The sequence below is a fragment of the Myotis nattereri genome (genome assembly GCF_964212035.1).
Source record: "Myotis nattereri genome assembly, chromosome: 1".
Taxonomy (NCBI): Eukaryota; Metazoa; Chordata; class Mammalia; order Chiroptera; family Vespertilionidae; genus Myotis; species Myotis nattereri.
In genome coordinates, this window is record NC_138075.1 from 219,832,729 (window position 1) to 219,856,535 (window position 23,807).

The 23,807-nt window shown below is 38.5% G+C and overlaps 1 protein-coding gene across 5 annotated transcripts in view; it reads left to right on the plus strand.

Annotated features, from left to right (window-relative positions):
* KCNIP4 (potassium voltage-gated channel interacting protein 4) overlaps positions 1-23,807 on the plus strand; it is a 954,817-nt gene that overhangs the window by 775,973 nt on the left and 155,037 nt on the right. The window contains exon 1 of one of the 5 annotated variants that reach the window (XM_081083174.1): positions 710-1,048. The exons of the other annotated variants lie outside the window; for them this stretch is intronic. Coding sequence (XP_080939300.1) covers positions 937-1,048 — 112 coding nt within the window. The 5' untranslated portion in view covers positions 710-936. Of the gene's footprint in view, positions 1-709; positions 1,049-23,807 lie in introns of those variants that run through there. 5 annotated transcript variants of the gene reach the window in all.

Below are 23,807 nucleotides of genomic sequence, written 5' to 3' on the forward strand. Positions count from 1 at the left end.
CCTCTGAATCAGACTAAGACAGTGTCTTTAACACGCCCCGGGTGATATTTATCATCAGGGAAGTTGGTGAACTTTGGAGACAAGACCTCCAAGGATGCTAGTGGGACTCAGTCCCCAGGGGCAGTTAAGGGAACACCAGTGTTCTCCCAGGGCTCTGCTCCGCCCCACCCTCCATCCATGCATGTTTGTAAGTACAGGGGCTAAGTCACTCTCCCTGGGTGTCAGCCAGGACCACAGCAGCCCCAGTGGAGTAGCAGGTGGGAGGTGGCGTGGATGCTCACCTTTGACCAAGCCACTGAATCATGGATGCTTTGGCTCTTGCACTTTTCTCCCTGGGAAAACTGCTTACGGACTTGCACAGGGGCTTTCAGAAAAGGGTCTAGTCACCAGCCCCTGAAACTGCTTTTTCCTAGCATCCCAAGAGGCGGGCTGAGCTCTCGCGCATTGCGAGCTCTGGGAAGAGAGAGCAGCTTGCTCTATGGCATAAAGGGGACATTCCCAGGTTTCTGGGCAGCAAACTAGAGCGCAGACAGCCCTGCCCAGCCCCGCGGCGCTATTCAGAGTGGGGCTCTCCAGGGCAAGTTTCCTGGGAATGTCCCTCCTCTCCACCCCCACAGCAAAGTCTCCAGTTCTCCAACAGATGTCTGTTTGGCAGCTCTGAAGTCCAAGTACGCGCTGGATGCAGCGCAGTCCCGCGCGTGCTGGGGTTGGGGGACCCCAGCAGGCGAATGCCAGCATCAGCATGAGAGGCTGGTCTTCAGCCCAGGTCGGTGCTCAGCCTGGGGGCCCGCTGCCTGGCCCGGTGCATCTGAGAAGAGCTGCTCACTTTGCCCCCTCAGGAGTCTTTGTTCCCAGCCAGACATTGCTCGGATTCTCGCTTTAACTCCCTCCACTCCAAAGGGGTCCGGCGGCTGGGATGCTCTGCCCTCTCAAAGGATGCTGACCCTGGAGTGGGAGTCGGAAGGGCTGCAGACAGTGGGTATTGTTGTGATTATATGTGCATCTCTGAAGCTGCTCCATTTGCTGGGACTGATTGATTTTTCGGAAGGTAAAGTGGTCGCTCCCAGTGTGTGCCCCCCGGTCAGGTCTGGTTGGGAACTGGATACAGACGCTGCAGAAGTTGAGGCTGAATAACGAGTGTGAAAGTTTTAAAATATGCATGCTTGCCTTAAAGCAATTCATTTCTGTTCACCCAGATATTGGACACTGGGAGGGGAGGGGTTTGGTACCATTATCTTTCTCTTTGCAACCTCTTTGCGTTTAGGGTGATGTTGTGGGTTAAATATAAATAACAGAAGTAAGTATTCTATTTGGGGATGATACAATAGGTTGTGCTTTTGGTTGTCAAGTTCATGTTCACTACCCCTCCTTGATGTCATTAGTAATTCCATCCTGTACCCTGATTTGTGAGTGAAATACCTGTGTGTGCCTCACTAGTTAGGAAGTGCGGGGGTGGAGCTGGGTTGTCGATTATGATATGAAATGCGTAAGCTTTTGGTGTAAAATTGAGTTCCTGGGTGCTAGCAAAAACGTGTTTTGGATGCTTAATTTGCAAAGGTGTTTCCTTTACATTTCCTAGCAAGCCGTTGCTTATGTGTCTGAGAACAAAACACCCAGGACAGCATTGTTGCTGCCAATAAATATTTCATCCATCTGATATTACTACCAAAATCAACCTCATTATGCAAAGATGAGAAAGTAAAAAAAGTTGGTTAACTTTGCTTTAACAATTTGAGTGTGTGTGTGAAATACACATGACATAATTTTCTACTGAAATAATATACTTTGAATCATTCCAACTTCTATCATGTCATGTCAATTTCATGTCCACGTTCTCTTTTTTCTCAAGTGAAAGAATGGAGTTCTTAAACATGTCCTAATATTTCTTCCCAGTAAGGATATGATCTTTTATTGCTGAGTTATTTATGAATATTTGCTTCTCACGTTTTGTGTAATGGTGGAAGTTGATGGCAATATTTAAGCCTGCCTGTGCTATAGTCTTTATAAGATTACATCATCCCCAAACCATACTCAGTACACATGTCTCTGGTAATATGTTAATAATGATCAATGTATGTTCATAAAGTCCTTTTTTTCTCTACAAAATAGGTTCATTAGGTTCCGACTGTTTCGACCAGTAGAAGAATATTATAAGCTCTCATGTAATATTCATACCTTTTTTTAAGAATTCTCTGACAGATTCTGTTTAGGCATACGTGAGAATAATATTGTAATGGGATTTAAAAAGGCTCAGAAGTTAGTTTCTTCCATTACTCACATTGCACAGTAATTTTATTTAATCCCTGGAAGGATAACACTGCATAGCTAACTTCTCCAAGTGCTAAACAATAATCTGCATTATTTTGAGATTTCTGCCTTAATGCACTAATGTTGATGTCAGAAGAAAATACAGATCCAATAGCTTTAATGTTTATGAATGGGATAATTTGCTTCTGTTTAACTTTATCACTGTATTCGTTTTTGTCCTCTGGACTCGGTTGAGGCATACCCCCCAACTTTAGTGCATTATACTCAGGGTGGCTTGGATTCAGAGCTAGATGAAGTGGGCTGGACAGGAGAACCGTCATGGAGGTATGTAGGAAGGTAACTTTCATAGCACCACGGAGTTATGTGAGGAGGTTAAATTTCATAGCACTGTGGGAGAGCACCCAGTTCTTTATTGCCAATGTTGATGATGTAGCAACTTAAAGTTGAATGTCCTAAGTTTAAGACCCCTCCCATTGAGTCAGCTTTTCTTCTTTAAGTCCTGTTTCATGTCACTTAAACTTGAAGGTTTTTAGATGAAAACTTCCAGTATGAGTTCCAACAACCTGAAAAGTAGTTTTCCCCAACTAGAAGCACAGAATTTTAAGCTAGACTGAAACGACTCTATTGGGATGGATATCCATATTCATATCCAAATAATATCCATACTCATATATGAACCTATATTTCTATATACACACATATGTAGCTGTACCTACATATTTATAGATATTATGTAAAATGTCCAGAAAGCTAGACAAACTGGATTCAATGGATAAGACTTGATCATGCTAAAATAAAAGGATGCAGGTGATACAATATTTGAGGTGTAAACCACATTTACTTGACGAATGAGTACTTTTTTGTTCTGAAGTACATGTTAGAAAATGGTGGCCTAGTCCAACTTTCTCATTTGACATAGGAGATAATTGCAACCTAGACAGGTTAACCGATTTATCAGAAGGCAAACTAACTGGGAGCAGAAACAGAACCAAAACCAAGGACTCCTGAATCCTATGTGCTTTTCCTACTACAATACACTTTTCATTTATTCCTCTTCCCTAATATTGAAAAGATAATTTGTGAGAACCTACATAAAAATTTAGTGAATTCTTGAATTCCTGAACTGCCCTCTGACACCCTATGAGATATTTCAAGGAAATGCATTCATAGGAAATAAGGTCACATAATAGCCCCTTAATTTCTACAAGTCTTTGACCACAACCCAAGTATGGGAGCCAAGCATGGCATGTAAACTAGGTAAGCCAGATCACCAGGTCGCCAATTGTTATCATAGAGAGAGGATTAGAACAAAAGTAAGCCAGTGGTCTTCTGACCTCCTTTTCTCTAAAGTGCACTGATATTTTGACCATCAGTGACTCATATTTAATGGCAATGAATGGCCAGTCCAAATTGAATCCAGTTATGAGACTAATAAGATAGGAGAATTCTGGCCTGGGCCCCTGTCTGTGTTTTCTCAGACTGTGGCAATATCCAAGCAGAAACAGAACTTAGACTTTTTGATCACCAGCCAAGTGTAGGAACAAGAAAAAGGGCAGCTAAAGAGCAAACCACAAAATATTAGGTTATGAGGTTCTTCATCCTTTCTACCTATAAATGATAAAATGACCAATGAGATCCATCTCAGTGTAGATTGCTCAACTTTTCACTGAGACTACACTGCCTACAAAGTACATCTCAGAATAAGACAAGGGAATCAGCCATTCCTTTTGGTGGAGAAGTGAAGAAAATGTGGCCCAGAGCGGAAACCTGAGCTTTCTTTAAACAACACTGAACTTGTATTTCCTTAGGAAGCAATGCTTTTTCACTGGTAACACTATAGAGCAGAGGTTCTCAACCTGTGGGTCGCGATCCCTTTGGCAGTCGAACAACCCTTTCACAGGGATCGCCTAAGACAGGGGTGGGCAAACTTTTTGACTCGAGGGCCACAATGGGTTCTTAAACTGGACCGGAGGGCCGGAACAAAAGCATGGATGGAGTGTTTGTGTGAACTAATATAAATTCAAAGTAAACATCATTACATAAAAGGGTACGGTCTTTTTTTTTTTAGTTTTATTCATTTCAAACGGGCCGGATCCGGCCCGCGGGCCGTAGTTTGCCCACGGCTGGCCTAAGACCATCCTGCATATCAGATATTTACATTATGATTCATAACAGTAGCAACATTACGGTTATAAAGTAGCAACGAAAATTATTTTCTGGTTGGGTCACAACATGAGGAACTGTATTTAAAGGGCCAGAAGGTTGAGAACCACTGCTCTAGAGTGTTTTCCCCAGTGTGACTTTTTGCATGGATTAACTTAGAAAATACTTCTGAGTCTATATGAATGAGAGGGCCCACGTTAGTGTTGGGCTGAAGCACTGTTTGTTGCCTTAGTATTATCATTTGCAATGGCTAGTGAGAATTAGCTATGGATAGGAGTTAAGAGAAACATTTCTGCTCTTACCTAAATTAGATTTCAATTTTGATAAAACCCTATTTAAAAAAACAATTCTCCTTCAAATGAAATTCAAGTTTTAAGAAGCAAAAGCAATTTATAAAAAGGATTAAAATGACTAATGGGATTTTAATATAATGATTATAGGTTTTACACATATCTGAGTATTCATAAGGGAAACAGGAAGAATACTCACAAGATTAATCTCATTTCATAGTTTAGCATGTATTGTATGTCTTATTGAATTTTAAAAATGCACAGGGTTCTCTGTTAGGCATTGACTGAGGGAGTTGCAAGATGAATATTAAAGGAACGTACCCTCCATCAGCTTTCATTCTAGTGAGGGATACTAATTACCAAATAAGACAGAAGGAGTAAGTGCTGGGCATAAGCCCGAGAAATGGCCTGCAGATGCACAGATGGAGTGGTGCACTCTGGGAGGGGCTCAAGGGAAAGTTTCATGGAGAAGAAACAGTTGTATGGGACACTGCTGTGTGTGAACGATTTCCTGAATTGGAGAGTGGGGAGAGAGCATTCTAGGCTAAGCAACGAGCTTGGGTTGTGACCCAAAGCTTTTGTGGATAAGGACAGTGGCTTGTAGCACCTGGGAATGGGACTGTTGAAATGGGAGATATGGCTGAACGGCTCACTTCGGATGCAATGTGGCAGACCACTGTTAGGTGGGTCCACCTGCGAGTATGTGAAGACCACTTCAGAGGCACAAGAGTGGGAGTAGAGGCTCCAGTCATGCTTCTGGGACAATTCAGGTGAAAGACAAGGGCAAACACCCATAGATTACCCTCCTCAATAAAATACTTAGTGTAAAAGGGCAGTTTCCATTTCCCCCCAGAAATTCATGTTTAACATAATATCCTTGGTCTGCACCTGTTCTAAAATGGCATTACCGTATTTTATTTCAGGGAAGCATTGTGTGACTTTACATATATTTCTTATGAGAAAAGAAAGAAATTGGGGCACCCAGAGGTCATAGCTATAAATATAGAAGCTCCATTTATGGTGGGAACTTTAAAACTCTGATGGATATAGCATACATCTTACAAGGTCATCAATTATTCTGAACTTTTTATTTTGGAAAATTTTATACACAAAAAGTATAGAGAATAGCATCATGAACTTCCATGTACTCAACATCCAGCTTCAGTAATTCCAAAATACTTTACCATTGGTGTTTCATCAATGATTTGCATTTAAAAATAGTTCTTTATTATCTAAAATATGCTGGGCACTCTCCTAGGCCCAGGATATAAATATGAATTAAAGATAATAACTACTCTCAAGGAACTCTCAGTTGTATAAGGAGATAGAAACCAAGAAAATGCATTTTGGTAGATAGATCGATACAAGTCAGTCTAAGATATAAAAGAAACAATGAAAAGTAATTAAGTCCAGGAGGAAGAGATCAAATGGATCAGAAATAAGTCCCTGGAGGAGGTGACTTCTAGGCTGGGTTGCTATGGATGCAGAGAAGTTTATCAAATTCAGATGACAGAAAGGCAATTGCACAAGATCCACATGGGGACGTGGCACACCAGGTGGAATTCCAGGAACAATAGCCAATAAGGTGCAAAGGGAAATTGACACAGTTTTATTTCTTTCCCTTGACTAAATAGTTAACCCTGTTGTCTAGCGCCATGTATGGTGTTTAGAAGATACTCAGAAAAATTATGGCATGAGCATCATTTCTCTCATTCACTAAAAGAGAAGGTGCACTTCTACTGAAGCTCCATAATTGAGGGGCTCCTGGGCCTCCTTCAAGCCTCCCCAGTGGCCAGGAACTGTTGTTTAGTTGATTACGATTTTTTTTTTACTCTTTTTTTTCTACTAGTAAGAGTTTACATCAAAATTACAGATACCCACACTCCAAAAGCATCAGGGGCTGCTGTTCATTAGAAGCCTGTGGCCCTGGAAAATCATTGCAAAGGAGACATCCAGCAGTGAGATGAAAATGCCCAGCTTAGATGCACTCTGATTTGGCTAGAAAAGTGGTCCTTTCAATTTCATAACTAGAAAAAATAACCTTAGATTTCTAACTAAAACAGAACTGCCATGTATTATGCCCCCACTATATGAAGGGGAATAGTGGACATGAGGGTGTTTTACTGTCCTTAGGAAGTTTCAAATTGGTTAGAGACCAAACAGCTCATAAATAACTAATTCAAGACTTAAAGTGTCTGGTGAGAGGAAGCAAGACCTTTAGAACACTCAAAGAAAAGGGCCAGCCCGTCATCAAGCAGACGATGACAGAAAAGGTTGCACAGAGATGGTGACGCTGGAAATGTGATGAGTTGAAGGATCAAAATACCTTAACAGGTAGATTGGAAGCTAAAAATAGGAATTTTAAGTTCAACTGTAATTTAAAAAATCAAAGCAGTTTCTTGAAGTGATTGTGTGTAATCAAGTTGATCCTAAAGAGTCTATTAATCCATTTAAGATACCCAGTATCTACTCTGACCTGGCAATGTGTTTGGTACTGAATGGTTTGGGGACTGTTATTTTTTTAGCTTTTCTTATTTTGGGAACACATTCCCCATCCCAGCTAGGAGCTGAGAGCTGGATGGAGAGATTGTACATTTCAGTGGACTGTGCATTTCTATGACCTCCAGCCAAAGATCACCAGGGACACACCTGTGTTTGAATAATTTGTCTCTGTTACTCTTTGCAGAGAGGGAGAGCACACACCATGGAGAACTGTGGGGCATCTCAGTAACTGGTTGTTGAAAAGAATTTATGGAAATTGAGCTTGTGTTGGGGGATTACAATTTAAGAAACAGGGCTTTGCTCTGGAGTGGATGGAGTCAAGAAGCCAGGAACGTTCTATGATTGGGCTTCTAAAATCATATCTGCAAGAAGTGAAGACCAGACAGAGGCTGAAGCTGTAATTGACAAGGAAGCCAGCTATATCCGCTAGGATGGGGAATATTTGTTCATTTTTGTGATTTAAACAAAGTTTATGTTTTTGCGGCCTTGTTTTTATCTTGATCAATCACAAGTAGAGTAGTCTTGTCTGTGAAATTTTGTGAAATTGTTTATATTCAATAAGAGAATGCTAAGGCTTAGGTGATAGACCAGGGCAGTTCCCTCATGATGTCAGGAGCTGCTTGTCCTCATGCATGATGAGGAAGAGAGAAGAGGAAGGTGAGGGGCAGGTGTATAGCCTATACAGCAGACAGATCTGTAAATCCTACTCAGTAAGTTTAAACAAGTTACTTAACCTTCCTGAGCTTGAGTTTCTTTTTCTGTGAATTGAGGCTAGTAAGCCCAACCATTCCAGACTGTTATATGGAATAAAAACGTATAAGTGAAATATCTAGCGCACTGCTTGGAATATAAATAGGAGCCAATAAATTTATTTCTTATAATTATGTTGAGTAAGATAATATGTTCAAATTCTTTGAGTTATATCAGGAGTTCTCACACTTTACCTTGTATCAGCATCACTTAGAAGACCTGATAGAACAGAGGTTGCTGGGCCCCATCCTAGGAGTTTCAGATTCAGTAGATCTGTGTTAGGGTCTGAGAATTTTCATTTCTAATGATTTCCCACTTTAGGCTGATGCTGCTGGTCCAGGGACTACCCTTTAAGAACCATTAAGTTAGGCAATAAATCCAAAAGGCCAAACCCATGATGTTTGCAGTGTGCTCCTCACTGAGTTCTTTGGCCCCTGCTGAGCTTTAATCTAGAATAGCGATTATCCAGCTTGTTCTGTACTAAATATTTTAGACTTTGTGGGCCATACAGTCTGTCACTACTCAACTTTGTTATTGTGACACAATAGATACACTAATGAATAAGTGTTTCTATGTTCTGATAGTACTTTATTTATGGACACTTAAATGTAAATCTCATACCATTTTTATGTGTTGCAAAATCTTATTTTATTTTTTTAAGCATTGCATATCTAAAATAATGCTTAGCTCAAAGATAATTCAAAACCAGGTAACAGGCTAGATTGGCCTAGTCCTATAATTTGCCAACCTTTGTACTAGAGTTGGCCATAAAGGAACCCATTGAAAAGAGGCCTCAGGTTGGTGAGATATTACTTTTGGGAAACTTATCTGAATTTTTTTGAGCCCTTGGTCTCATTGGGTAGATATGGGTCTAGTAGTCCCTCTTTGGGGGTCGATGAAATTACCTGCCAAATCAGCAAGTTATTTGAATTAGCATGTATGTGTTAGTTCAATAAAATGTATTCCCTAATTCCACATTTCTAGGTCTATTTGGAGTTGTTCTATAAATTATGATTTGGTCGCACAATGAGTAATGTTAGGGCTAGACAGGATGATTTGGGTCATCCTGTTTTATTGATTTTCATTTTAGGTTTCATTGATTCTCAGACAAGATGGCATCATATCCCTTTTTCATTGAGGTTATAAACTCTTATCTAGTGGGTGTGTTGAAGACACATGTCAACTTTTCAAAGTAAACTGGTCCTCAGAGTGTTGTATTACACTGAACCTTTTGGGTTCTCCTGAAAATGAAAGTTATATAAAGAGTGGAAAGTTCATGTTCTTTGAAGTGAAGTCAGTTAACAGTTCTGCTTTTTACAGGCCACATGGTCTTGAGCAAAGTATATAACCACCCTGAACTTCATTTCTCTCATATGCAAAATGGGGATAATAATAGTGCCTACCTCAAGATTATTATGAGGAGTAAATTAAATGCTATTTGTTAAAATCATGCTTAGCACAGTGGCTGACACACAAGCTCAACAAATAGTGGACATTACTTATAATGGAATTAGTTTCATTGCTATTGTTGTTTTTCACATCTATACCTGTTACTAAACATGCTCATTCATGTAATGATTCAAGAAAAAAATATTGTTGACTGTGATCTGGGTAGCAGGCACTGTGCTAATTGAGAATTTAAATGCATAGTTTTGGCTAAGAGAAGCTTACATACAAATGAACATACAAACAAATTGGCTTAGTAAATTGTCCTGATCTCACATCGGTGCAAGGATTAAACGGACATAAAGCAGAGACTGACCAGTCCTATTTGGGGCAGCAGGGAGAGCATTAGACAAAAACTCATAGAGATGATCTTTGAGCTGAATCTCAGTGATACTTTTAGCACCCAGCATCACCTATTCATGGGAAATGCTAACAGTTGATGAAACCTCGTTTCACATTTTCAGGGACACATCATGTTGGTCCCAGTTTCTAACTCCTGGATCACTTTATTCTATTTTCTCCCACAATATCTTTTCTTAACCACATGCCACCCATATGTTCCCATTCCATCTCAGATCTCAGATCAAAACCTACCCCATATAATATCATCTATCCTTTCTAATCTGAATTCAATGAGTCCTAATGTATGTTGTACAACAACATAACACTTGATAATAATAGACCTTTATGCACTGTTTCCCAAATCAAATCATTTGTGTTCATTTTCTCCTCAGCTAGAAAAAAGGGACCACTCTACCTCCATACTGAGTAAATTTCCCTCGAATGTTCAGTGTCCAGAGCAGAACAAAGTGTATCACAGAGGCTCAACAGATACTTATGGGTCTATCAGCTGCATCATTGATGGATTATTCCTTTGCATCAATATATGTGTCTCATTTTAATCACATTCCCATCCAGTCTGACTCCATATAGTTACAAAATAAATTTTTTAGAACAAAAGAACTGACTCATGCTCAATCTTCTTCTGTATCACCCACAACATAAAACCTCCATGTCTCTGCATTTGATACCAGGGATGAAGATCAGACCAGTGCCTACCTGTCCAATTCATCTCTGGCCACGTCTCCATCCTTATTCTCTTCCCAACTGCAGTGTAGTTCCCTAAGCATCTCATGCTGCATCAACTGCCATTCTTTTGTACATACTGTTCTCTCTCCCGGAATTCCTTCCCCTCCTTATATTTCTGGAAACATATTTTCAACTGTCAACTATCCATACTAATAAAAGTGTAATATGCTAATTAGACTGAACAACTTTCCGGATGTCATTTTAGATGTCCTTCTGAACAAAGCCGTGGTGGCAGAGACTGAGTCAGAGGTGGTTCGGGGCAATCAGCCTGGCAGGAGAGCAGTTAGGGGCGATCAGGCTGGCAGGGGAGCAGTTAGGGGGTCATCAGGCCAGCAGACAGGCAACGGGTTAGGAGCCAGCAATCCCAGATTATGAGAGGGATGTCCGACTGCCAGTTTAGGCACGACCTCCGAGGGGTCTGGGACTAAATTGGCAGTCGGACATCCCCCTGTGGGGATCAGGCCTAAACCGGCAGTCGGACATCCCCTGAGAGGTCCCAGATTGGAGAGGGTGCAGGTCGGGCTGAGGGACCTTCCCCACTCCTCTGAGCATGAATTTCGTGCACTGGACCTCTAGTTACTTTATATTCTTTCTTTCTGAGAAGCATTTCTGGACTTCCTCACGCAAAAAAAAAATGTACTCTGTCCCTAAGTCTTCTCTGCCTCTTCCCCCATGCTCTTTTGTGCCCATTTTATGCTTTAGCACAATCACACTCATCCTTTCCCAAGCACTCCATGCTCTTTCATGCTCATGCCTTTACTTGTATTATGAATGTTCCTTTTTCTAAAATACCAGTCCCATTGGTCTTAACCTGATTAACTCCTTCTTATTTTTTAAGCTCGGCTCAGGGTCCAGCTGTTCCAGAAAGCCTCCCTTGAACTGCCTCCTTGGATTAAATGCCCATTTCTGTTATCTCAAAGCACTCAATCTTAGCACTTCAAACTACATTAGATTCCTAATTTCTATGTCTATTCCTTTCACTGAACCACATCGACAGAATACTTATCTCGATATCTCCTGTATCTTGTTGGAGGGAGAGGATAGATGGATAGATAATTGATAGGCAAGTCTATTAAGAGGTCCTGGTAGTAAACTTCTCAAAGCTTCCATGGCAGTTTCTCAGTACTATTGGGTCAAATAATTGTTTTTTTGAGAATGCTGTCCTCTGCATTATAGAGTGACTCTCAGTATCCTGGGATTTTACCTACTAAATGCCAGTAGCACTTTTACCCAAACTGTGACAACCCAAAGTGTCTTCAGATACTGCTGAATATTTCAATGGGTAGGAGAGCAGACAAAATCACCCCTCCCCCCACATTGAGAACCAATGTATTGAGGTGTGGCCAAATACAATTTGTAAGCCTTTTCATATGAATACATATTCATAAATGCTTAAATTTAAGTATAAAAACAGCCTAGCTTTATTGGAAATCATTAAAAACCCAAGCTGACTGTTGAGAATAGATATGTTTTTTTGTTTTTATATTTTGACAAAAGTAATAAATAATCCTGGAAAGTTTATAAATATAGAAAAAGAAATATGCAGAAAGTGCCCCAAGTTTCACCATTCAAAGAATAACCACTGGTAATATCTTTACTTAAATAAATATTTTTAGTATTTTTTCTACATGTAGGTTTGTTCCGGTAAACTTAATAATACTATCTGTATCATAAAATTTTATTTTGCTTTAAGTTCAATATTAGTGCATAAGTATTTGATATTAGATTACAGATCCTTCATAAATATGTTAGTGACTATATATAATTCAATAAATTTTGTACTATAATTTAGTTATCCTGATTTTAGGGCACATAAATTATTTGATTTTTTTTCAGTACTTGAAAAATTTTGTAATAAAATCTCTCTGTGTGAAGTTGCTTTTATATTTAGAATCATGTCCTTAAGACAGGGTCTTAGACGAAGAATTAATGGAATAAGGGAATTAACGCTTTCAAGTCTCTTGACATATGTGAAATCATATTGCTTTCCAAAGGGTTGCACACATTTGCCTGCCCCACTGGAAGGTAGGAGAGTCCAGTGGTTTGTGCTTATTGCACTGTCACAATGTGGTATTAGGGGACATTTTGAAGAGAGACATTAAAGACCATGTTAGCAAGCTCAATGTTAAGAAATAATGTGTTAGGGCTGGACTACTAAGGTCTTTTAAACAGACACTAGGAATCTTAATCGTATACACACATGAAATTCACATTGCAGTTTGTATATGCTCTTTCTATTCTGTGCTATTGTCTATCAGGACACACCCCAGTTAGCAAATGGTCTCAACCTTTTATCAGTCATCAAATCCATCTCAACCATTGAGAATAGTGCTTAGTAGGTATTGGATTATTTATTGAAAGAGAATCAATGACATAGTCTTGCACTAGATGAAGTAATTGCTGAGTCTTCGTGGATTTAGGAGGAAATTGTCATGCATAAAGCCATTTCTGTAAATATTTCCTGAGCCTTACTAATAGATGCATTTTACTTAGATGAATTGAAATAGCAGGAAGGGAGAGTAATGGCTCTTTTTAGAGACATGTCCATGTGCATATCAAGTCAAGGTCTGATGTATTTTATTCATGTGACAAAGGCTGGAACCAACAATTATAGATATTTTGAGTAGGAAGAAATGAAACCCCACCTACTCAAACTCTCATATTACAGGTCATGTTAAGGAATGAGTTAACTAAAGTCCCTTCATTAATTAATGGTAGAGTTTGGCTGTAAAGATACAACAACACTGAAGTTAGGAGATACTGAGCCTTGAGAATAGACAGACAAATGTCAAATCTGCCCCTGAAACATGCTGGCTGTGGGTCCTTGCTAGTCACTAAACCTCTCTGAACCTCAATTTTCACACCAATAAGATGGAGATCATCATAATGCCAACTTAATAGATGTTCATAGATCTTCCACTTTGTAGAGTGATACTGAGACATAGAATAATTTGGAGACAGGGCACACACCATATTGTAACTTAAATTTTCTAATAAAGACATCAGTCTCCCCTCTCCTTACATATCTACGTACTAGTAGAAATGATCCTTAACATTGTGAACAAAGCTGCCCAAAACTTAACTTTCTTTATGCTGATTCTGAATATTTTATATTGCAGCTGAGAATAGGTTGTGTTCTACCACATCTCAGGCAGTCCCTCAGTATTGTTTACATACACTTTTATAGATGAAGAAATGTGTTCAATGGGGCTATATAACTTGTCTTATGTATCAGCAACCAAATAGTAGAATTGGAATCAGCTACAGACTTCGAAAGCTAGAGCTTGTGTTTTTTCCACTCTAACCTTCAGTGAAGTGCTAATTTTTACCCCCTAAATTTCTATGATAGATGAAAAAATATTCTAAGGTCCCTGGATTAGTATAATCAAGATAGTACATTTGGGGTCAAGTACTTTTTCCCAAATCTATTTGAGTAGAATGAATTACCTGAGTGACTTTATATGTCAGTAAACTTGTGGTTATTGATGACCTGGTCACAGAAACACTCTAATGAATAACCAGAAGATTGAAGACCTGGCAGCAATGAGGTAAATTGGCGACAGGATTCCAAATTAAAGCAAATCACAGGGGAAAATGGATAATAATAAAATAATTAGAAGACTAAGGCACCTGAACAAATACCCAAATTCCACATCTGTCTTCACTCTATTCAGCCATTCCTACATATCACTGGTGCATTGGAAGAGAAATTGGCAGAGGCTTCTAAGCATTGTCTGAGAAGTAAAAGCAGGTTTAGCACCATCCTGTCATTGCAAATGTTCAAGGGGATGCAAAAGGAATTAGTCAAATGCATTCCTTCATGACATTAGAGGTTGCACAGCTAAAACTTTTTTTGAAAAGGTACCTCATTAAAAATTTTCAGAATAGCTCTGGGTCCCTAACAAGATTTTAGACTAAAATTACAATGCTCAAAATAGTAAGCTGGCCTCAATATTGTTGTATAACTCTTCTACCATGCATCAACAATAAAACTAACATATAGCTTAGCATTTTATAGGTGTATTTGAGGGGGAAATGCAAGGTCAGCAAAGCAATACTATAGTTGCAAAATCTTTGTAAAGTTGACCTGCCTAGCGAATATATTTTATATACATGCATTTTACAGTAATAGTAGCTATTCTTGCCAATGGCTAAAGTGAGTGGAGAAACTTCTCTACAAAGGCAAATTTCATCACTCCACACTACTGGAGGGACCTGAATATGTCTGTTCTTTACAGAACAACTTAAATCTAGAATAATTATTTAAGGAAAGTCTCTCAGCTCCTTTAAATGAATTTTCTCAGGCTGGAAATGGAAGGGAGTTTTTCAAGTAGATATGGGTAGCTTGAGACCTTATGCCAGGACATCTATACTGTGATCACCTTTCACTCATTTCATTATAAATGGTGTCAGGCATGGTTTTTCCTTGTAGTGCCATGTTCTTCATTCTTGGACTTGGCTTATGTGTTTCATAGTAAGCCACAGAAAGTCTGCTAATATATTAAGCGCATTATAAATTCTGAGATAACAAGAGTATTGGTCTGAGGCCAATCCCAGAAATAGTCAGGAGTACAGGTCAGCAATTGACTAACTCTGGCTTTCCTCTTCTTGTTTTGCTTCTTCATGTGCCTTCTCCTGAATATGGAACAATGCTGACTAGATTCACACTTATCTGTAGTGGGAAACAGCAGAGGCAAATCCCAAGTAGAGGGTTAAAAGTTAAAGTTAATTACATTTTTATTTCCTTCTCTCCACCTCCTCTTTGGTTAAATAGAATTATTTAAACTTTGTCTTAAAATAAAGTAAAAGATTAAGGTGTTTCTCTTTCCTTCCTAATTTATCTTCTACTAGGAAACATTTATGCAGTGTGCCTCCTAATTAAGATAATCTTCCCTAATCATTTTCTAACATAATGATAAATGTCTTACTCTGTGAGAATTAAGATCCTTAACATTGGACTTGACCCTATTTCTGTCTAACTACCAATTACTCCCTATTAGCTCTGTTTTTTCCTTCAAAGGCTAGGAAAATTGGGTATTTTGAATAAGGCAAAAATATTTATTTTTATGGTATCAAATAAGCACTTTAAGTACACTCAATATTCAGAACATTACTGCTCATGGAGAAATAATGTAATAAGATCAAAATGGCTCAGAAGAATTTTTGTTACAGAATCTGAACCCTGAGTAGCTGGAGGAAATTATCAGAAAAAAGAGATGAAAACCAGAGCACTCGGTTAATGATTGTCGAAGGAAATATTGATCTTGCTCAAATTCAGTGTGAAGCGTACTTTCTTTGAACGTTGCCAGAGCAGTAATTTTTTCACTAGTGATTATATAGATTATAAAGGATGATGATATCAGTTGATGAAATATTTGAGTCACATATTTTAACCATTGCTGGGATATACTTCTTAACTTCGTGGTAAAATCTAATTTTTACCCTGTCAATGGGCAGTGTGCCAGAGGTAGACTATGCATAGTGGTCAAGAGTGTAAAGTTGAAGTAAGTTTGAATTCTTATGCCACCATCTATAAGCTGTGTGGTCTTGGACAAATTGTTTTAAAGATTCAAGCTTCTCATATAAAGTTGCAACAGACTGTTTATTGGGTCCTTATAAAATTTTCAGGCTGAGGACCTTGTATATATAAGCATGCAAAAACATAGACTCAAGGAAAATTATTCCTTTATATTCAAAATTTATTAATTGAGCAAATGTTTAAGAATATTCCCTTTCCATAAAATAAGTTATACCAAAGAAGAGTAGAATCTATTTTCAAAATAAAAAAAAAACCTCTTTGATATATGTGCTTCATGTACATTGTCTTAATCTATTCAAGCTGCTAAAAAGAATTACCATAAACTGGGTGGTTTAAAAACAGACATTAATTTCTCTTAGTTCTGAAAGGCTCTGTAATATACATGTACTTTAATATGATAATTCTGTAGTAGTGTACAATAATTCATACTCAACTATTTTTAGACTAAGTATAACAAATTGGAAAATTGCTTTAAAAAATCTAGAGATGATTTTAAAGAGACTTTTTAAAACCATACCTTTGCCACATTCTTAATAAAAACTATAATTGAGCCTGACCAGCATGGCTAGTGGTTGAGTGTTGACTTCTGAACCAAGAGGTCCCCGTTAGATCCCGGTCAGGGCACATGCCCAGATTGCAGGCTCCATCCAAAGTGTGGGCATGGCAGGAGGCAGCCAATTAATGATTCTCTCCCATCATTGATGTTCCTGTCTCTCTCTCTCCCTCTCCCTTCTTCTCTGAAATCAATAAAAATGTATTTTTAAAATATATACAGTGGGGCCTTGTCTTACAAGTGTCCTGACTAAAGAGTTTTTTGAGATACCAGCTGTCTCTCTGCCGATTTTTTGCATTGAGTTGACAGAGTAATTTGAGTTAACGAACTCCTTAATGAGCTCCTTAACGAACTCAGTCTCGGAACGAACTCGTAAGTCAAGGTCCCACTTTCTGTATATGCTAACCTCTCAATTATACAGTGGGGCATTGATTTACGAGTTTAATTCGTTCCGAGACTGAGCTCGTTAAGGAGCTAGTTAACTCAAATTACTCTGTCAACTCAATGCAAAAAATTGGCCGAGAGACAGCTGGTATCTCAAAAAACTCATTAGTCAGGACACTCGTAAGTCAAGGTCCCACTGTACCTTTCTTTACCTTAAAGAAACAAAACAATGCTTAGTAAGCTGTTGACCCAAGGGCAGGAAATCAACTTGCCCGACCACTCCGGCATTCACACCATGCTCATCTCTGTCTAATTCTGTCCATGTGTTTGTCTCCCCTGAAGTTACCTGCCTGCTCTCCTCCATCCATCTGGGTCTAAATTGTCTTTAGAAATAAGCCTATTCCCCCTATATTTCTTAACCTCCTCTTTCCTAATAGTTTTTACTGCGCAAAACCATCTGTCCTATTCATCTTTTACTTTTTGGCCCATTGTGTTTGTTGTATCTCTTCTCTTTAGCAGAAGTTTCTTGAGCACAGGAGATATGCACTAATATTTCTTTATCATCCATAGGACATTTAGAAGGTTCCTAGTACATGTAGGATTTCATCAATAAATCATTATTATTTAATCTGAAGATATACATATAATAGTTATATGATTCATGAGTGAAAAACAAGTTTCCTCAATAATGGAAATACTAAATCATAAAATAAATGCAGTAATAATTTATAATGTTGTATCATTTTATTATGCATAAATCACTATGATATGTACTCCCATTTCATTTTTGACCCAACTTTATATGGAGAGAAATAACTTTGCATACCTATTTTATAGATGCATAAACTGAAGGTTAGAGAAATTAAATGACTTCCTAATAATGTTCTGTCAAAATATTCTTACTAAATGTTTATACCTTATTATGAGTCCAAATCAAATGGATAATGAATGAGTTGAATGATGCTTTAGAGGTCTGAGTAAATGTCTTAAAGCTAAAATTGCAAGATAGTTATAAATCGTGATCACTGTCTATAAATATTTCTTTATATATTTTCAGCATTTGACCATGTGATTTGGATAGTATGAATTTTTACTTTTAATCCTTTTTTGTTTTCTATTCAATGAATAAAACATAAAATAAATACAACTTTTAGGCTTGTTTTTAAACAAAAGGGGACACACTTAGCTTGTTGGTTTCAGTGCTTGTAATGATGACCAACCTTGCTATTCTGATATCTGCATGTGTATCTGGCAATGGCCTTTGTTCTGACTATCTGGGGTTTGAAGGAAGCCAGATAAACAGCATCACCCTTTACCCCACCTTGTTCTGAATGAAAAAGAACTAAGGCAAAGGAGATGGAGGACAAAATGGGGTCTGCTGATGATAGAAACCAGGTCGGAGGCTGTAACCCAGTGTGAGAGCCACGTGGACCTGCTGATGCATTTAGAATTAGGTGGACTGACCTCAGTTACAGGCAATGCTGCCCGATTGGACCTCTCAGCCCACAGTCTGGGAAGGGCAGGGTGCTCAAGAGAGATTAAGATTGGAGAACAAAGGAGAATCCTCCTCTGTGTGGTCATTTGGCTCTCAGAAAGACAAAATGGAGAAATTGAGCATGGCAGAGACTTTATCTTTCCTAAATTTACCAATCAGATAAGTCATTTCTCTACAAGGAGGGAGCGAGTGAGGGTCAAATGATGCCAGGATGGTTTAGAGAAGATGTGTTGTCATGGAAACCAAAGGATGGGGCAGAGGTGTCTTTCCTAACACCTGTTGATAATCACCAAATAGAAAGTGTTAGTTTTATTTGATAAAGTAGGCATGGATTGTTAATTTTAAAAGCCACTTCTAATCAAATGTGTGGAAATATTCACAGATTTTGTGTACAATGCGTTAATGTTTCCTTGTACGGAAGTGGAATTTTTATTTGTTTGTTTTCATTGCATTTTAGGGACCACAGTTTGCTATCTGGGGATCCCAGAGACCTGAATCTCTAGGGTACTTGATTGTCATGCATATTCCCTGGTTCTATTTTCAAATTTACATCTTGAGGTTGGAACCAGCACTTTGCATTGTTAATAAACACCCAGGTGATTGTAAGGCAATTTAAGTTTATGAAACACTAATGGAAATCAGAGTTATTGAAACCAATTTTCATTTTTTTAAAAACTCTTTGTGTTCCAAATGTATACTATTTGATCATTTCCAGTAATAGTTTGAATTGTTGAATCTGATGAGTTTTGGGACTTTCTTTTTTCATCAGAGATCAGTATATTTATATCTCAAAACCATTAGTGTCTTTCAAACTCTCCGAAATTGGGTCTTTATTCACACAGAGGACTTTGAGCGATCTGTGATAGCATATGGAGACAGTGATGAAGTTGAATAGCTTTTTAGTTTAGGATGTTTTCTTTACTTGAGCTATCAGAGGTGTGTTTTTTTTAATTATTAGGGTGACGTTGGTTAATAAAATTATATAGGTTTCAGGGTTTCAGTTCTATAATATATCATCTGTATATTGTATTATATGCTCACCAGTCCAATTTAAGTTTTCTTCCATCACCATTTATCCCCCCTTTACCTTCTTCTACCTCCTCCCACCCTCCTTTCACTCTGATAATCACCATACTGTTATCTGTGTCTATGCGGATTTTTTTTTCTTTGCTTAATCCCTTCATTTTTTTCATCTGACAGCTGTCAATCTGTTCTCTGTATTTATGAGTCTATTTCTATTTTGTTTATTAGTTTATTTTGTTCATTAAAGTCCACATATGAGTTAAACCATATGGTACTCCTTTTTCTCTAACTGGGTTATATCACTTAGCATACTACTGTCCAACTCCATCCATCTGTAAACTCAAAATAGGTTAAAGAAGGAAATCTTACCACAGATTTAAAAAACAAACAAACATTCCCTTTGTTTATTAAATAGCCCTAGACATAAAAATAATTTGTTATTTCACATTTGTTAATTTTCATTGGGAATTATCCTTGAAAAGCTAATAAATATAAACTTAAATTTTGGTGAATTTTTAAGTTCTATTTTATATTTTTCTTGAAGTCTTTTATGTCATAGGATTTCATATCTATTTATAAAGTAGAAAAGTAATGGAAAATATTTCTTGATTTTCAAAATGTTTTCAATAGGCAAATGTTTAAAAGTTCCTTTAAGTGAAATGAGTTATATAAAAGAAGGACAAAAGCTATTTTAAAAAATATAAAGACCTTTATATATGTGTTTCACGTGCATTGTCTTAATCCATTCAAGCTGCTATAAAAAATTACCATAAACTGGGTGGCATAAATAACAGACATTTATTTCTCATAGTTCTGGAGGCTAGAAGTCTTTGATCAGGTGCCAGCGTGGGGTTCTAGTGAGAGCCCTCTTCCAGGTTTCAGACAGCCAACTTCTCACTGTATCCTTGCATGGTGGGAAAAGAGCTAGCTAACTCTCTGGCTAGTTCTTACAAGGACACTAATCCCATTCCTGGGAGCTCCACCCTCATGACCAAATTACTTCCCAAAGGCCACACCTCTAAACACCATCATATTGGGGTTAGGGTTTCAACATATGAAGGGACACAAACATTCAGTCTATTGTTTACATGATCAAAAACCTCAGAAGTCTCTATGGGCCACTCTCTCACTCTCCCATTGAAAACTGCACACCTCCTGCCCTTTACTTCTGGGACCATCTGAGCACCTTTTCTGTTTCCTTTGTCCCCATAGCAGATTATTACCTCCAAATAGACTTTGTTTTGTTGCAGGGATGTTTGGGTTGTTTGTTTTTGCTTCTGGGTGGTTCACTCTTAGATTCCTAGTCCTAAAATAGTATGGGGAATTTGTAGCTTTTCTCAGTATTAGTTGAATGAATGACTACATTTCGGTTAGAATTTCAATGGGTTATAGCCTCTGCTACCTGGAATCTTTCTTAGTGTGAGGGAACCCCATTCCTTATACATGTACTGGGGTACCTGCTCCCTGTGCATGTGTCTTTCCTCAGACATTTGCGGCAGGTGCACATAGGAGGCAGAGCAGGAACAAGCACCACATGTCCATGACTTGAACACAAGGAGGTCAGTGATGAGGTTTTCACTGAATGAGAAGGAATAGATTCTCTCTTGCTTCACGGGTTGTACCTAATTTTGTCAAAGTGTTTCTGAAGAAAGTCATTTACTACAAACCTAGCCAACCATATCCACAATTCTTTCCTGAATTGTTTAGAATTCTGCAGGGTGTATGTTTACAAATACTCTTGATTCCTTGTGAAATATTTTTGGAAATAAGTGGAGGATAATTTGGGATTAGGGGACATTCAAGCTGAGTCCCTGAACACCTACTTTCATTATATACGCTCTTTATTCAATTGTAATAGTTTGGAGAACTGATAAACACATTAGAAGTGCATATTTGTTATGGAATTTCTCCCTCCTTTGTGTACACAATATGAGTGTGTCTACACTATGCCAGATGTTAAGGAAGACAATGATGATATTAAAAATGGCATATAGCCTGGCTGGCGTGGCTCAGTGGTTAAATATTAACCCATGAACCAGGAGGTGACAGTTCAATTCCCAGCACATGCCCTGGTTTCAGGCTTGATCCCTGGTAGGGGATGTGCAGAAGGCAGCTGATTAATGATTCTCTCTCATCATTGATGTTTCTATCTCTTTCTTTCTTCCTACCTCTCTCTGAAGTAAATTAAAAAACTAAAAAACACACATAGTGGCAAGCACTTAACTGAAGCCTGGTGATATTCACAGCACCTTGTTATGATCTCCTTTGATCCTAGCAATACCTTAACAAGTAGATATTTCCATTTTCCTCATTTTGCAGATGATTCTAAGGATTGTACCAAGGTCGCACAGCTATGGGAGCAGGGTTTGGTATTCTGGTTACAGATCTTATTTTTAACAAACGCATTAATGATAGAGTTTCATTCTGAAAGGGCTCAGGTGAGAAGAAAGATATATAAATGTCATAAAATGTGATGAAATTAGTATGATAGAAAGAAAAGACATCAAACTCTGTTTACTGGAGCTGGGAAATCCTCAAAGAGAGGTGATATAGTGGGCTTTGAGGGGTGATTAGCAGTTTTCTAGGTGGGGGAAGGGGACAAAGATTGAGGACAAAAGGAGGGAGAATTGTCATAATCAGTCTCCTTTAAGATTAGCTCATTATACTAGTTTTCAGTAACTCCCACCCACACTCTTCCTTCTTTGCAGGTACAGTTTGAATATCTTGGAACCAAACTTTAACTTGCGCTCATTTGTAAATACACATGTAGGTCACTGTCTGAAACCATAACATGTGAAATGCTGTCTATGTGCATATCATGATAAGATAGCATTTGAAACCATAGAAGACAGTGAACACATACTAATTATTTAAAAGGACAGTCACTTATTTTCAGGCCACCTATTGTCAGGAGCTGAGAATTAGACCATGTCATTCTTTTGGACCTGTGACGATCCTCTCACAGGCTATTTTTGGATAGCAATGCTGGTGCACATAAAAACACCTCATTTTAAATATTCCTTCCCGCCTCAAGTCATCCACTAAACTTCCTCCAGCAAGCAGTAAATAGAACCTTTTCCCACCTCGCCAACGTAATCATTTAGAGATTTACATACACCTACTGATTTCAAGGTGTTCCGTTGGATTTCAATTTTGCTTGGCATCCCACAGCTCTGAGGGATTAATTCCCAGCACTGCCCAGCAATGTCAGTTTTTTCATGTCCATCACTTTCCTACCCTAGTGAGAGGACACCTGTAAGTGTTAGTATCCTTGTTGGTGAAAATCAACACACCTCCTCCAGGTACTGTAGGATGTCCATGACACAGAACAGGATGGAATACTTGGATGCTTCTTGTCATCTAAAGATATTTGCAACGTTAGCGTAGGTTATTTTTAGAGGTGTGCATGTCCCCCAAATAGTCAAGCTCCATTGAAGGAGTCCTCTAATAAACCTCTGAGAAAGGTGTTGTTGCTCTGCAAAATGTGGGGAGTCCAGTCTTGCATTCTCTCTCAGTTTAATTGAATGTCGTTCTTTGTATAACGACACATCTACTGAAATCTGCCTAGGGGGAAACTCCACTCCCTATGTTCCTTTTCATCAGTTTTATTATACAGTGAAAGGGAAAAGTCTGTACTTTCTCTTGCCTTCTGGGGTAATCAGGGACTTTCCTGGCTTCCTCAACAGTGTGAATGTGTTAGAAAGTACAAAGCTTCTATTGCCCTTTGGCTTCAGTGGAAGGATTCCTTTCCCATGCATTCCCCATTAAGCACCCTATTTTCTGGCTGGAGCAATTAGCACAATGGTTGGTGTTGTAGATGTCACATTGGATCTGTGGTCTCTTGAAGAGGCAGTTCATTGGCCATTAGGAACCTGAGCTACCACATCTTCTGGACCATAGAAGTGAATCCACAGTCCAGATAATTTCACATTCTAGGACACTAACATTAGGACACTTTCCCACAAATGCTTATTGAGCAAGGTTACTAAGGAAACCAGAGGCGCAGGTAGTAGCAAACTGTGCTAAGGTTAAAATGAGCAAATGCAATCCTTTCCCGGCTCAAGGATTGGACTTCTAATTTTCTCAGAAGAGGCAGCGGACATGCGTTTTACAAGTGTTCTCTAAAGAGGGTCACTGGTCAGACACCTGCCTCGCTTCTGTCATCAGCGCGGGCTACACCTCTGCAGGAATTTGAGGCCAGAAATCAGAGGACACCATGAAAGTTTGAGAATAGCCATCAATATTTTCTAGAACATATGCAAATTAAACCATTACTTTTATATAATTTTATAATTTCTCAGTTTG